The sequence below is a fragment of the Nelusetta ayraudi genome, unplaced genomic scaffold (assembly GCF_046127955.1).
Source record: "Nelusetta ayraudi isolate G7.1 ecotype Tasmania unplaced genomic scaffold, CSIRO-AGI_Nayr_v1 ptg000135l, whole genome shotgun sequence".
In the NCBI taxonomy this organism is placed as follows: domain Eukaryota; kingdom Metazoa; phylum Chordata; class Actinopteri; order Tetraodontiformes; family Monacanthidae; genus Nelusetta; species Nelusetta ayraudi.
The window spans coordinates 18,036,762-18,053,434 of record NW_027466185.1 but is presented as its reverse complement, the minus strand read 5'-3'; the positions used below and the strand labels follow the sequence as shown (position 1 = coordinate 18,053,434).

General features: G+C 43.3%; 1 protein-coding gene across 8 annotated transcripts in view; it reads right to left on the bottom strand.

The window, feature by feature from the left end:
- The window catches only part of ptprua (protein tyrosine phosphatase receptor type Ua), a 219,305-nt gene that overhangs the window by 93,057 nt on the left and 109,575 nt on the right, over positions 1-16,673 (bottom strand). For all 8 annotated transcript variants that reach the window (XM_076011676.1, XM_076011680.1, XM_076011677.1 and 5 more), the window contains exon 4: positions 9,857-9,938. In XM_076011676.1, the coding sequence (XP_075867791.1) occupies positions 9,857-9,938 (82 nt within the window). The remainder of the gene's footprint in view (positions 1-9,856; positions 9,939-16,673) is intronic.

The following is a 16,673-nucleotide window of genomic DNA, read 5'->3' as shown; positions in this document are numbered from 1 at the left end:
AAATGACTTTTATTGTACTGTGATGATACAATAATTTGATTCTTCGCAAAAGTGCACAAATGCAAATGCATGAGGTGTTTAAATACTTTTTCCACAACTGCAAATACATGTATATACATATCATATTCAGTGCATGGAGAGATAATTGATACGGCATCCTTCCATTAAAAGATTTCCTTTAAAATCAATTTTAATGTTGGAAACTTTAACTTTGGGAGCAGATGTGTCAACTTCTCTGAGCTCCGCAAGCCCACGTGTTGCTAATGGCATTTGAGACGACAGCGAGCCGGCGTGAATAATGCGGCTCCTGAATGTGAGTGAGCTAAATGGTGTGCGGCCTTCATTCATTTCATTATGTATTGCCGTGTTTCTGCCGCTCCCGCATGTCAAAACATTTCCATTCAATATCTGCAAGTCGCAATTTTGCTAATGTCACACTTGGCCATATGTCAAGCTCCCAATGCTAGTTTTCTTTGTATTGGACAATTATCTTGTTATATATTTCTAATCCTCTGACATTAGATTAAAGGGTAGCGCAGCCGTGATGGTAGAGCGGTTTTAGACGACCATCTCGTTGTAAATATTGGGCGCAGTCTTCGTCTATTCCTCTTTTCTCTTGCTGTCTGGGCTGCAGCATCGACACCTGCTCACGGACTGTGTCGCTCTTACCGGGGCTCCGGTCTCCCATTAGAAGTTGGAAAGCCTAATAAAAGTAATGAACTGTCTGTTTAATTAACTGTTGTACTGCCCCAACTTTGTGTGTTCAGCCATCTAGGAGAAGCACATTTCCTCAGTAAGTTGTGTTAGGTCATGCATTTTATCCACTGAACCCTCTGTTTACATCCTCCCACTAAAACTGATTCTTTGGTGTACCTTACACATAAGTGGGAGTTTAGGGACGAATGCTTCTCATTTCCAGCTTGAGACGCATATTGTTGTCGGAAAACATTGAAATTTGCATAACTATGGATGTTTAAACGGACATGGGCGGAAGTGTTTTTAAAGTTTGAAGGATTAAATTAAATCTAATATACATTTTAATCAAAAAGCGATTACATTTTGATTAGCAATCGTGGGATTAGCACAAACAGTTCCTAGAATACCAAATAGAAAACCAAAGTAATTTTGGCAAAAAAGGTTCAGCTCCTGAGTCTCTCAACTAAACAGTGTATAACCCACATATTTTGCAAAGTCACATTTATGCCACTGTTTAATCTCAGGAGTGAATTGATCTTGAGTATACTAGTCATCATGGACGCAACAGGTGTGAAGTTGTGATGCTAAAGTGACCTGAGAAAGAGAAATAAAAACGGCCACAATTTCAATCCAAAAAGTATCTGTGCTGCATGAAAAATTTCTAAACTAGTATCAGCGGAAAATTAATTATGTAAGAAGGGAACTTTTCAAGCAATATATCCACATTTGAATGTTTCATTTGAATTAGTGCACTCAGCACAATAACCATATAAAAGAGAGAGCTTGGAAAAAATGAGGCTACGTCTGATGCGAAGCGAAATCACCAGCCAAAACATCCACCGGCTGGCAGGAACCAACCGATATGCACATCAATTTTATTCAGCCCTATTCCCTTTTATTTTGAAACTAAAAACCCACACATCAGCCCCGTGCGGCACACAGAGCTCCCGTTTTCACTTTGTCTGAGCTATTTCGGCTCAGGAAAAACAAAATGAAAAACAAAAAAACAAAAAAATAAAAACAAAAACATTTCTGACATCCCTCCATAGCTGTTTGATGAAAACATCTCTGCGAGCGCAGCCCACACCTGACCTCACCTGACTCACAGCCTTTACGCCGATCTGTTCTCCGCGGGCTGTCGGAACACACTGCGGCGAGGAGGCATGAAAAACAAGCGCGACGCCTCTTCAAAGCACATACCAAATGTAAACAGACAAAAAAAAAAACAGAGACAGCGAGTGACTCAAGTTGTCGCTCACAAAATCTTAGGTTGCCGATTTGTAGAGACGGACACACTTGAAATTGGAAGTACACTTATTCTACAACCTTTCCGCCAACACGGTCACTTAAAGGTCCAGTGTGTAATATTTGGCTTTATTTATAATTTTTATATTGGTAAAAGCTTAAAAATACTGCCCATAAATACATTAATAAAAGTGTATAATTGCAGCACAACAAATGTAATTTGGTTTTCCTACCCTTAGAAAGGTTCTCATATATTGTATACAAGAGTCTCTATAAGGGTCTTGCTCACAGTTAGCTGCCATCTTGCACTGCCATATTTCTAAGGCAGCCTGGTGTGTACAATCCAGCCCGGCTGACAGTGAGTAATTAGGGTGAACACTCGTGTCCTCAAATAAACCAATGTGAAGAAGGTGAACAAAGTATCCAGGTTTGAGTGCGCAGGCCACCGTAGCTCACTGTCAAACTCAGGAAGGGGAGGAAGAGTGAAAGATGCTGGAATCTGAAATGTAACCTTAACCTTTGATTTCCCTTTCTTCTATGCCTTTGACAGATTTGCTCGTTGCATTTGCCCAACAATGGTTATCTTGAAATGTGCAATGTAAATAAACTTGACTGCTACCAAGCAACCAAACATGACCTAACAAAGTGGCTGCTGAGAGTATGAGAAGTAGATTTAAGGGTTAAGTGTGTAATATTTGGAGATTTTTTAAGAAGAAACAGCGCCATCAAGCGCTCTTTCACTTAAGTCCCCTTAGGGACTCTGTACTCTCCCTCTCCCGAGCTTGCCGGTGAACTACGGAGGCCTGTGAGCACAAACCGGGATACCTCGTTCACCTTCTTCTTCGTTGGCTTATTTGAGGATGCGAGCAGTCACCCTAATTATGAAAATGAAGTGAACCTTTAATAAGTGCAAGAAATATCTATGGTAGTGTTTTGTCCAACTCTTTTCGAATCAGGACATCTGAAAAAAAAACAAATGCACTGCTTTTGTCACACTGTGAAGGTTCCCCATTCAGCAAAACAAACAAATGACAATGTAATGAGAAAATAAGAACAACTGCCATCGTGTAAGATGAGCAAGTATAGCTGGAAGTTCTGCTACAGTCAAATCAGGAAGGTCCCCATCCAAAGGAGGGGCGGAATAAATAAATAAATTACCAAACACCAACAGGAAAATCTAATTATCAGGCAGGCGCCATCAACACAGAGGCCACTTTCGTGGTCGGTTTACACAGTGACCAGCAGCTACATCTGGTCTGGGATGAGGTGATAGAAGCTGCATCGGAAATTTTTATCTAATGCTCCTTTTCCTTCTACTTTTTTCATGCCTTACAGCGAAAAGCCAGCCTATTCCACAAACCTTGCAGACAGGGCTGACCTAGGAAGGAAGTGAAAAAAAAGACATTTCTTTTTTGCATTTTGTCCCCACAAAAAATAAATTCATTTGGTCACATGGTCCTGACAGTAATGCATACAAATAATGTGCATTTTAAATATAAAGCACTCAATCAAAATGCAATAAGCTGAAGCTCTCGGCTTAAAACGACTGCCCTTTCAAGGACAACCTGGCAAAGAAGCCAAAAACAGCATTGTACCAACCGACTTTAACTCAGTTTGGTTTTATAATGATGACAAGTGTGCATCACTGAGAACATGATGTTTCAAACCAAAAGTTGGAATAAAAAAATAATGTAATTCCATGCGGTCGGACTGTTGTTAGTATTAGTGTTCCTTAAAATTGTTGCATCCCGAGTTTCTAGTTATTGTACATTTTGAACATCTTAGACATAAAGCTGCAATTCCAACTGTAGGACCATTCAACAGTTTAACATATGAACCGCATCTATATAGCATTTGGAGTCCTTTGCATGTTTTAAATATAAAATATTAATACCGTTTTAAATGTTGCCATGGCATATTTTCAAAATAAATGTTTTAAGATTTACGTTGTGGCTGTATCGAACAAACACAAAATTAACATTTTTGGTTGTTGTTTGTTTATGGTCATTATGAAGAAATAAGACTAAATTCCGAGACTTCCCCTTGGATATGTGACAGGGAACATTGCTTGGCTGGAATAGTCCCTTAAATTGTAATGAGCCCTTTGTGAGCCTTTGTGATTTTAAACCAATCACAAAGGCTGATGTCCACTCCTTAAAAAAAAGGGGGAAAAAAATATCATAAATAAATTAAAAATTTCACATCAATTTTAAATGTCCTGATAGTTTAGAAGCGTCTATTAAAAGTCCTGTCCAGTGGCGGCATTAAAGGAGAAGGCCATTTTACATGGACATCCGTGCCTTGTTAGCTGTGGATGTGCTGCATGTCCAACCTTAATTAACGGCCCTGAACATCAACACAGACGAGGACGTTCGAGGCCCGAATGCACTTTTTGCCTTGCTGGGACGTTGGCTCCCTAAATTATTGACGCCGCCTCACATTTCAGATGCACGAGGGCTCCGTTCGCCGAACGCGTGTTCAGAATCATCAGTACGAGAGGAGAAAAAAAAAAGTGAACAAAATACAACAACACAGATGTCAAGCGAGTGGGACTGCAAAGTGAGAGCAGTTGCCTTTGACTCCCAATCTTTCCTCTGGGTCTTGTTGTTCTCAAGGCGCACGCGGGGGGAAATTTAAGCCGCTCTCTAATGTTGACTCACATCTTCCGGTGGCTCTCTGCAACCGCCGCGGCAGCTGCTGCGCGACAGTTTGCGCACATGTGAGTGTGTTTTTCCGTTCCTTTTTTTTTTTTTTTTTTTTTTTTTGATGCTTTGTTTCACGCACGAGGAATGAGCCTTCGCAGTCTTTACTGGAAAACACATTTAAAAAACAAAAAAAACAAAATGCCCGAGAGCCGCGCATTCATAGTCCGCGTCCATGATGGAAACCCCCCAAGGGACAACGGGCATCAAACGGGAGTTTTAGAGCGCCACCATCTGCACCAACGGAGGCGTTCAGCCTCGTCCGAGTGAAAATCCCTGAAAATGGCTCCCGTCCTGAATTACCATGGAAATGCATTGGTCTGCGCTGGGGATAGGGTGACGGGGGAGCAAGTCACGAATTCTGAGATAAGTTTGGGCCAACGGATAGAGGGGGGTGGTGATGGAGGGATTGAAGGAGGGGAGAGGTAACTGGCGGTTTCAGAAAAGGTTATTTCGGTTTCTCTCCCTGCTTTCCCAGTGAGGATTCGATGATTTATCACGTGCAGCAGCATGCCATCTTTTTCTTTTTTTTTTGTTCCTTTTTGCAATACGCCACCCCCCCAAAAATAAAATAAATCTGAATTTCATGATCTTATGAATACCCCTCGATTATCATTGATTAACATTTTTCTACATTCATACCACTTTTAAACACTATTGTCCTTTTCACAGAAGACCACTGGCAAGCTTCAGAGAAACACTCTAAAGCCGCCGAGGTAACTGGACAGGAAATGTATTTGCAGCGGCCACGACAAGAGCCTTTTGACATAAAGGTTCAAGACAGTTTCTGTATGGGGCAGGGGTGGGCAAGCTTTTTGAGTGGTGGGGCTGCAATGGGTTGTAAAAATTTGACAGCGGGGCCGGAGCAGCAGCAGATGGATGGAGTGTTCTGGTGACCCACCTCATGGGAGGAAAAAAATACATCATGGGATATGTAAAAAAAAACAACATGTACTTTAATGTCAATTGACAATGAGCAAAAAGTGTTCCAACAAAATATCTGTCTGTGAAGCCCCACAGTATTTCGCTCTTTATTGAAATGAGTCTCAAAACACTGAAAAAATGGTTACTTGGTTACTATTAATATAATTCCGTCAAGTTAGGCCGTAGTTTAGCCCATGTGTGGTGCAGAGCTTTCCTGTTCTACCTTTTCGGTCAGGCAAAGCTGCCAATGGGGGGTCAGATAGCAACTCCTTTGACTGCATTGAGCTACTCACAAAGCCAAACGGCAAACAGGCCAATCAGGCACATTTCTATGTAATATGCTAAGACGTACTGGTGCAAATGAGTTGTGTAATCCTGTGTCGCTCCATTTGTATTGATCTTACCAAACACACGTTCCTTATTTGTTTTTTTTATTTATTTATGTGTTTGTTTGTTTTGAAATAACCACTACGAAGTCATCTCACGCGAGCCCGCAGGGAACACATATGTTCATTACAAAGGACACTAGCAGCTATACGAGAAACAGCGATCCATCAGTAATTGTGCCCACTCGCTGGAAATTATCTCACTTCACTATTGAAGTTGTCAGTTTCTTTGAAAAATAAGACATTATCTCTAGGGGGGAAAAGCTACTATGCAGCCACAAGCTAAATAAATGAGACACTGCTGCAAAAAAATAATAATATTAATAATATTTGCATTAGCCAATAGCAGCTGTAGCAGGAATCTGTGTGGGCCTGGAGGAGGGAGTGATAAGTGTCTTGGTGGGACTGTTGGGTGTTCCATATAATAGCAGGTGGTGGAACACAACCAATGGTAACCACTATTTCAAAGGGTACCGCACGTTTTGAATTGTTAAATAAACACTTGCATGTACAGTACATGCTACAATTTCCAATAATAATGTGCTCGATGCTTCAGTCACTCATGCCCAGGTTTGGCTACTCAATGGAAAGTAATCTTTTGCTTTTTTTTTTGCAAAAATCCCCACTGGCTGAGGAATCACGAGCACATGGCCTCCACACTGCAACTGAAACGCTTGAGGTAAATCTGACTGAGCGGCCAGGTTTATGTCAAATATTCTCTTTGGCAACATGATGTTTTTCTGAAAATGAAAGTAGGAAAAAAACAAACAGATCTTCACTGTCTACCTGGATGCTCGGTTTTCTTGCACACTATCCAGGTGAGCTTATACACGTTGAATAAGTGAGTATTAACCAGGGCCCGCTTGCACACAAACAGAGCGAAGGTTATAAAAACCCACAAGAGGACGACTTTTTATCAGTAGCTTGGAAAATAAATGTAGCAATTAAACTCCCCTCACCGCCCGCTTGATTATCTCAGACAAATATTATATCAGTCGATAATGATGATAACGACGGTGATAACATCACTATAGATTGTCATTACGAAGCTTTTTAGTCCCAGTCCCAGTCAGTCAGATGAGCAGCAGTGGCTCTCGTGTTCAAGCCTCAAAAAACGGGGACAGAAAATAAACAGGGCCACAGTCGTCACTTTGGCGTCTGTTAAGACTTACAGCTGTTAGACGTTATTGCAAAACAGAATGGAGAGTTCTGGATTTCTGCTGCAGTGCAGTGGATTTTTTTAATCTCTCACAGTCAGTTGGCTCCCTTGGCTGAACTTCCCTTGTTCTAGTGGAGGCAAATAAATAGAGAAGAAAAACTAGAAAAATCTATTTTCCTGCTAATGTCAGTTCAGGTCTAAATGATGTTGACGATAAACGGTTGATTAAGAGCAGTACCGCTCTCGAAATAATGAGGCTGAACATCATCATGGGTTTGGTGTGGTAATAATACATTTCAACTTGAATGACCCTCCTTAAAGACACCTATGATGCTTTTCCCCTTTTCTGAGCTCTAAATACTGTTACAATATTGAACCCTGGTATCAAACGATGCGAAGTCGTCAAATAATGACGTTCATGCGTTTGGACGTGAGCCCTGCAAATTGTTGGGCATGGTTCTAAACGCTCTGTTCACTGAGATTTTTTTAACACTGGGAACACATTGACGTGATTGCGTTCCGGAGCTCCTTTCATGGCCAAGCTCAGACACACTCTCGGACTGGTTCCGCCCTCCCCCGCTCTGCCCCGGAAGTGATGTCGCAATGCGCTGCTCCAAGAAAATGTTTTTTCGGTGTCAGGGAAATTAAAAAATACAAAATAAAAAATACTGAGCGACTACCGAAGCACCAAGGACCACAACCATCGGAGTGGAACGAACAGAGAAAATGTTGGAGGTTTGTTCTGCCTAATGCGGATGCGATGGAACACCGGTCCGGTCGGCAACGGGAGTGAGACGGGCTCGACTCGGCCCCCTGGTGGACGACGAGAGAATAGTCAGCCATGGCAATATTTGAAAACATGTATGAGGACTGTGAGTGTATTGTGACCTCAAGCAACATTAGTTTTAAGACTACTTGCAACGTACAACCGCTGAATCGTGTTGATGAACTGTTAGCCACCACCGCTAACTCCGTGCTCTGCTTGTTATGTGTGTTGTGTTCGCTGGCAGCGAAACTGAAGAGGCAGCGATTTTGACTCGCAAGTTTCACTCCTTATAGCGATGTTCACGCTGCCAGCATGGTAACATGGGTTGCATAGAGCTCTTCCTGCTTTGAGCTTGGTGTGGACGTAAGTTGTGCAGATATTCTTGTCTAATAATAAACGCCTCTATGACTGAAGTGATCGTTTAGGCGTACATATTTTCTCTGCTAGGACAGTGTTTTGATACAAGTCAACAGTATGAAACCAAATTATTCTAAGCCCTATTAAAATGTCTCGCAAAAATACAAAACAAAAACAGGGTCAGTACACAAAGTAAAATATATTTCCGGGGACACGGAAGGCACAAAAGACATCCAGGGACCTTCGGTCCGCCTCGCGGCCATAACTAACCCCGCGCTGGGTCCGTACGAAGCTGGATTAGCCGCTAAACAGCTGCTAAAGGGTGAAAAAAGGTGTTTAAATTGTGCCGGTTTCCTAAAGTTTGCCGTTGCGGGATGCAGGAAATACGAGGAAACGAGCACCGAGATACACAGATCTACAAAGCTTGTAGTGCGGGTGACCATGTGTTGCTGCTCTGGAGGGGCCAGAAATCAAATACAAACGCCCGAAAATTAGTAGAATAGGTCACCTTTAAAGGTCCAGTGTGTAATATTTGGCTTGATTTATGATTTTTATATTGGTAAAAGTTCAATATACTGTCCATAAACACATTAATAAAAGTGTTTAATCACAATAGAGTAGTTAGTTAGTTATAATGGTTACAAAATATAGTTATGACAGTAATAGCACATTTCGTAATTGGGATGACTGCTCGTGTCTTCAAATAAACCAATGAAGAAGAAAGTGAGGTTTGTGTGCGCAGGCCACCGTAGCTCACTGGCAAGCCCAGGAATGGAGGGAGAGTGAAAGACACTGCAATCTAAAACGTAACCACTTGATGTTGCTGTTTCTTCTTCAAATACTCGAACTATTACACACATGGATGAGAACCAACAGCTGAACCAGAGTAGAAAGAGCAAAAGTATTCCATCACATTTTCAGAGAAATTACCCAACTGTTAGGAAGGTCAAGCCTTTTGTTTGGAGGCCTCCGTGATTCAGTCCGGCTCTCGCAACGGCAAAACCCCTTCCAGACAAAGTAATCGCATCAAATTTACTTGCGCTATATCATAAAGTCGGAGCCGCGGAACAGTGAAAGAAAAGAATTTGTTACGACAGGAGTGGTGTCTGCACAGGGCCAGGACAACGAAAGGACAGTTGGGGGGTGGCGAGGGGTGGTATAATGGTAAACCTAATAGAAAAGAACATAACGTAATATTACCAGCATTCATAAAGCGCCACAAAATCCCCGTTTTCCAGCAGTGAAGGAAAAAAACTCTCACACCCGCCAAGAATCAAAGTATACCTACTAGCTGTCCCTTCCTGCCGCTAACATCATAATAGCCTTAATAGCACTCAGTCGGGGGCAGAGCCATCGGTGGAGGGAAAGGTCATCCCTTCAAACTCGACAAAGGAGGGACATTTTTCTTTTCTTGTTTTTTGCTGGTAATTCCAGCTCAACCCTTGGACAAGGAATGGGTTCATACCTTCACCTCTCCCCCAAAGCTGCCCCCTTTAGCCTCAAGCCATCTTCAGCAAATCCATTGGGCTCTTTGAAACGGGGCGGCCTCACCCTATACTTTCCTCCACCTCGGATAAAGGTCAGCAGGTACGAGTGCGAGCGGCGCCGAGCGGGTACTTACAACAGGGGTAATTGAGCAGGCCGATGTCGTCCAAGGCGATGTAGCCCTGTCGCTCCTCGGAAACTGTGGCCTCAAAGATGACCTGCGGAGAAAATGGATAAATGAAATGCTTTCAGACCATTACATCTTTGAGTGGCAAGGAGATTGGCAAAGCAGGAAATTGAGGGCTCCGGGTCCGGAGGCCCAGGCAACCGAGGACACGCGGCCACTTTTTCATTAATTCAACCGCACATGTAAAAGGAAGTTTAACTTTTTAGACTTGACACCACCATTAAAGTGGCAGTCACAATCCGAGCCATATCATTAAACCAGACCTGCACTTTTTTTTTGTCCTCCATCTAACTAAAGTTTAATGCGACCCGCAAAGCGTGAAGGACGCGATTCAAAGACTGCTGGGGCCTTGCTTGATTAATAAATGGACGAGTTAACTTTCTGAGTCCAAGGTGCACTTGAGACCTGAGCCGTCCCCAAAATGTAGCAATGCTGCATCATTCGGGGAAAAGAAAATCAAAAACTCCAAAGTGCATTTAGTGCTATCCCTCAGTCAGTGGCGGCTGCTGCTGTTTCTAAGATGGAAAGCTCATTGTTGGCCTCAACATACAATTTTTCCATTTATTTGTATTTATTTGTAGGTCTATTGTCTGTCAATATGTGCAGCTTGCTAGCTGCCTTGTTGCCGATCCAGCCTGCAGGATGAATAAAGCTACAGTTGTATAGGTGCTAACACAACTATATTAACTCTAATGAACAACTGTGACTACAGAAGCAAGAGGGTGATGATTGTGTTTTATCTACAGTGTATTCACTGGAAATCAAAAAGCTGGACTGAATTCGTCGTCCATCTAAATCTGCACTCGAAACTGTTCCACTGTTTGTGTGTATTTCCAGCAACCTGTCAATCAAATAGGGAATTCAGACTTTCCAATGAAACATGAAATGAAATGATACATGAAAATCCCAACGTCCAGGTCCATTGACTCCCAGAGAAGCTGAGCATCCAGGGGCGGGACTAACCGCACCATTTATCTAATGAGCATGGAGTTTCACCAATTATACGCCGCCCCGTCGAAGTCCATTGAAGCTCAACTTCAATGGACTTTCATGGAAAGAGATACAAAAGAAACACAAGAAGAAAATCTCATGAGATAAGTTTCTGATTGTGAAGAAAACCCTTATCAGATTAGAACAGATTCTAATGCGGTTTCAGACAATGACATTTAAACGCAAAGGTACATGTGTGACCATTTACTTGACCACTTATTTTTCCTGACATTTTAGGTGAAGCTGAGCTTCCTTTGCCGTCTTGAGAAATTGCCCCTGCTTAAAGTAACAAATCATTAAGAAATAACAGATGTGCGCACGTGTGTTTCCTGTACCCGTGTCGCACCTTTTCTTGTGCTTTCAGTGTGAACGTGCACACTCAGCATTACTCTATTAGTGCTGCTGGTCCTGACTGCCGTCTACGCCATTTGCAACATGGCATTTCATTACCTTTAAACCGCACTCTCAGCTCACACCACGAGGGGCTATTAACCAAGTGCTCTGCTTCCGTTACGGTTATAAAAAACCTTTTTAGAACAATAACAGGAACCGGTTGGAGTTCTAATGAAGAGCACACTTAAGAACGGCTGGAGACATGCAGGAAGAAGGAAAAATTATGTTCTTGAATGGATCGTCTGTGTTGCTAATCGGAAAAAGAAACTCCTCCATTTTAAGAGATCGAGGAGCAAAACGAGATACAACTTGTATCTCGTTGTGCGCTTGTTGCTAGAAAAATCCTTAAAAGCTTGACTGGCGTGAGGCGGGAGACACTCTGAACCAGTCTGTAATCCATCTGTTGCTTTCAAAACATGATCAAATTTTGCCATATAATCGTGCCTAAGAAGATTTTGCAGAAAGCCAGCGTTCCGCACCACTCCATGTCTCTCTACTCTTTGAAACGCCCTCCCTTGGGAGTGGCTGCAGGTGTCTTCAAGCACAGTTCCAATTATTCTGTCACTTATCTTAATTAGTGGGAACATGCGGTGAGGAAACGGAAAATACTGATTAATAAATATTTTTTAAAAAGGCTCCTTGAATTCCACAAAGGCGGTGTTGGTTTCCGCCTTCTTCCATTAAGTGGAGCGCAAATAATTCAACTCTTGACTTTGCACTTTCCACAACTCAATTCCGAACTTACAGGGATCGTGTGCATTAACATCCAGCAATGTGTCACTGTTTAAAAGTCAACGCTAGACGTATGCGAGGCAAACTCACTTCCTCCGCTCGTTATCTCCGCTGGAAGTGGGAACATGCGACGGGCGCACTCAGTCGGCCAATAGATTCCAGTGTTGACAATGCATCAGGCTTTAAAGTGCTTGGGGTCCAATCAATACCGCTGAAGGCCTTGGCAGATGGACACAGACTTGGAGGGGGGGTCTTTCTCTCAACTAATTAATTTTTATTTTTCATTGCAACTCCGGGCCCCTTCGGAGACGTCTCACCGATTAGCTCTTCAATTCATCACGCATCAGCGCACCCACGACCATCGATTGGCCGGCGCTCCGAGCCGTCATTAGGCGCCTCCGCACCGGCCGCCTCGCTCCGAGGGAAGCGTGTTGGAGGACAGAGCGAGGGGAGGCGAGTACGGGTGACCTTGGAATGCAGTGGCAGCGCACACTCAAAACCCAGGCTGTGAAAGCATATCAGACCCTCCTGATGTCCACGTGTGCACGAACCAGACCTCCTGCTGGATTACACAGAACACAGCCAGGATGAATGAAGGTAAACTCTTTTGATGGGCTTTTTCTCATCCTCCTTTGATGATGGACACAAAGGCTCTTCACAGGACAATATGAAGCGGAGTTTGTGCCCTCCTCCACCATTTGGAGTCTGAGGCCCATACAGTGACTGTGGTTGCACCTTCTGACGATGCCTCAGTGCATCCGAATGGGAAGGAATTTTTGGAAAATTTCACCTCAGTAGATTGGAAAACGTGTGTTGACCTTCATGCATTTCCTGAATAGCTGCTGAACTCACGCCTTGAGAGTTCGAGATGTTAAAGACAAAGGCATATTAAGCCCACTGTTTGCAGCCTCTAGCTAAAATGTCAGGTTTAAGATTTCTTGTAAAACTGCTGCTTGGCTCGTCCAACAAGACTAAAAGGAGAAAATGCCGTCTTCCACATGGCACGGAGCTCGGTCTCTAACCTCTGCGAGGTTCCCGTGAGGTAAACCCAAAAAGAAACCTTGTCGCAGAACTGGGTCTGGTCGGGTTGGTGGCGAGCCCTCTGGGATTCCTGCATGTCAGGGCTGAATAAGCAACTGCAGCAGAACCTCAGTTGGAGAAGAACTGGGGGAAGGAAGGAACTTGCAGAAACTTTAAATCAGATCAGCCCTTGTGGGACGCCGTACATTCAGCTCAGATTGCGACGCTCTGAAGTGGAAAAGGCAGCGCAACTGCCGCCGAGCTCTCGTCAGACCTCCCCGCTCTCAGCGTGCCTTCATGTGTCTGACAGCTGGCGGAAGTCGCCGTGATTCGCAGTGACTCAGTGCCTTCTGCCAGCAGCCCATTGTTGCAGAGGACTTTGTTGCAGAAGAATAAGCACAGATCTTTTAAAAATCTGTACAGCACTGCAGTGAAGTAGGCGACATCTGAGAAATCACATCTAACATTGTGCTTTTGTAGGCTATTTCTGTTGAAATGAACAAAAACAAGGCACCCACGAGGAAGTCCAAACCAGGAAATGATGCATCATGGGGGACAGTGACTCCCAAGTCCTGAACAAATTGTCCAAATCTCGATAGTCTCCATTAACTTGTTCACAACTCATCCCATCGCCAGGGTGCAAACTGCAAAGAAGAGAGCAGACAGCATCCATCACTGTGCCACTGCTGCCTTAACCGCATTACTAATAGTACATCAACTTAATGACTGCATGAATCCTAAAACCGAAAGTGCAGCTGAGCTGTGAAGGAAAGCACCATTCAATTGCAGTGCTAACAATGGAAAAAAAAACACTCACCTTAGAAAGTGAGAGAAACATATTGTTCCCTTTGAAAATTCATCATCTTTAAACTACATTACACAATGAAATTGATCATTTTGATGTTTCAAGTCAGTGGGCAAGTGGGTGGAGCTTGTGTGCGCATCCAGATTTCTGCAAACTCTGGTCGACTGACTCCATGATTCAAACGAGTCAAAAACCTGATTCTGTAATCTGAGTGAAACACATGAATGATTAAAACACTTTAGGTGTTGACATAACTTCTGTCTCGTTTATTTTTGCCTTTATGTCTTGGATGACAAAGGCTGTGCCAATTACCTGCAGTGAGTCACCTCATCCGACCTGCTGCCGGGAGAGGGAGCCGGTTCAAGGGACTTTGAATAAAATAATTTGCTCTGTAGGCGGGTTCATTCCACGCAGAATGCCGTGCGACACAGACACAAATGCTCGGCAGCCGGAGAGAACGTTCTGACCCTGTAATGCAGCTGCAAAACACAAAGAAATGTACTTTTATGCCTTTTTCGTCAGCAGGGTATTCAAGTCTGTGTCTGCCGCCAGTCATTATTTCTTCTTGTCAGTGGTAATTTTTCACAGCAAAATTCGATTTGTTTTGAGTTTGACTCATAGTCTTTTGACTAAAATGTTATTTAGTTTTAGTCGTAATTTAATCATCAAAATTGCTTCAGTTTTCGTTGACGAAATATCATAACCATTTTGGTCGACTACAATTACAGTAGATGAAGTCCATTCCTGACATTTTTGCATGCGTCCAAATGTCGCCACTGCCTCCCCAGTGTTGACACTTGGTCTCAAACTGGTCTGTACCAGATAATCTGTGTGTCCGTATGAACGGAACATCCATGACCACGCTGCTCTGATTGGTTTTCTTCCCAACTCCTCCCGCCACTTTCTAAATCCTCATTTCCTTCCACAAACGAAATGAGCTCTGATTGGATCTCGTCCCTGTCAGACACGTTCGTCTCGTTTTTATCCGTTGATGAAAATGTCAATACGCCTCGTTGTCGTCTTAGTGCTTCTGGATGAATTTTTATTAAGTTATCATCTCGTTTTAGACAGAAAAAAAGGTTGCTTACGATAATTATGATGAAAATTTTACATCAACAAAATGAACACTGCTTCTTGTATGTTTTTTTTTCTACCCTGAATTTAATTCATGTTTTGTTTGTTTTGTTTCTTTGCTCTTGGTTTTTTTTTTCCCCATGCTGCGGTGTGTTATCAAGGTTACTGTTGGTTGAAGACACATAACAGATGCATTGGGGTTGAGGAGGGGGGGAGCAGAGAAAAGCCTGGGGACCGACACCTTGCACAGGAAGTGAGGGCAGATTGAGGCTTAAGCTACGCCGATCTTGTCTGTCAAGACTCGACTCTGATAGCAGCTTTAATAAATGATAGCAAAGTTTCCACCTTTTTTTTTTTTTTCCCAATACAGTACTTGCACGAGAACGAGCGATGTGGGATGAAGAAGAAAAAAAAAATCCATCTCTGCTTACAACACAAGAGATGAGTTTGTCAAATTGATAATATCCAGTTCAAGGTAAAGTCATTCTGCAAAGCATTCGTCCATCCCATTCCAGTTGTATTTCTTTATTTCTTTATTTATTTTGCTCTCACACACACACACACACACATAACGCAAAAAAGAAGGGGAGACAAAAAGAAGGGCTGCAGTGGAAGAGAGGGGGGAAGAAAATCTGTGAAGTGTGAATCGAGGTTTGCAGCTCTGAAAACGGCAGGGTGCCGTCTCCCGAGATCTGAGTGCGGCAACCAAAGGAAACAGCGTCAGGAAGAAAAAAATAATAACAAAAAAAAAGAACCCGACGTACGAAACAAGTTCTGGCGGCAACAGCAGCAGCAGCAGCAGCAACAACGGTGAACCTCAGACAGGGAAGCAGCTGGACGGTCAAGTTTGATTTGAAAAAACACGCAATTTGCCGGGTTGTTTTTGGTTTTGTTTTGTTTTTTTTCCCTGCTTTTTAATATTCGCCTCCCGCTGCATCGTGTTTGCCTCATAAAATTCAATGCTGCAAAATTGATAGAGCAGAGAACCAAAATCCATACCGCATCCCGGGAGGCCTCACCGTGAATACATCCAAGAAAATAACATGAAAAAAAAAAAATCTGAAAAGTGACGGCATTTAGAATAAACAAACAAACAAACAAAAACAAGATCTGCGCAGCAATTAATGTTTTCCCGCTTTTGGCTTTTCATTGCAGCTGAAAATGACCCACGCAGGCAGGCAGGCGGGCGGGCGGGCGCGTGTGTCTGCCCGGAGAACGATAAAGTTCTCCAATTGATCCGCGGACGACATCAATCTTGGCCGCCGCGTTGACTCATTTAATTATTTACATGCCATCAATTTGGAGAGCGCGGCAGGCGGGAGAGCTGCGACAATGTTCCCGCTCGATAGTTTTCCCTCAGATGGGTGGGGGAAGGGTTCTATCGACCCGTATTGGCAGCGAGGCTGTAAAACGCTGAAATGTACGACGTGCGGCGGCGTCCGTCCCCTTCGCTGAAGGACAGCGGAGCGGCGCGAGCTGCAGATGGTGAAAGAAAACGCCGCGCGAGAATTTGGCCAATTAGCAGTGAAAAGCGCAATAGAAAAATAATGAAAACGTGATTTGTGACCTAATAAAGACTAGAATGTGATAGAAGGAAGGACGGACACGCGGACGGGGGTCAAAAGTCGAGCGCGTTAGCGATTTCTTGTGAAGGAACAGAGTGAATGCAGTAGTGAGGATTGTTCTAAACCAGGGCTGGGCTGGTGGCTGGTAAAAAAACGTGTTGTAATGTCAATTGAAAATAAACAAAAG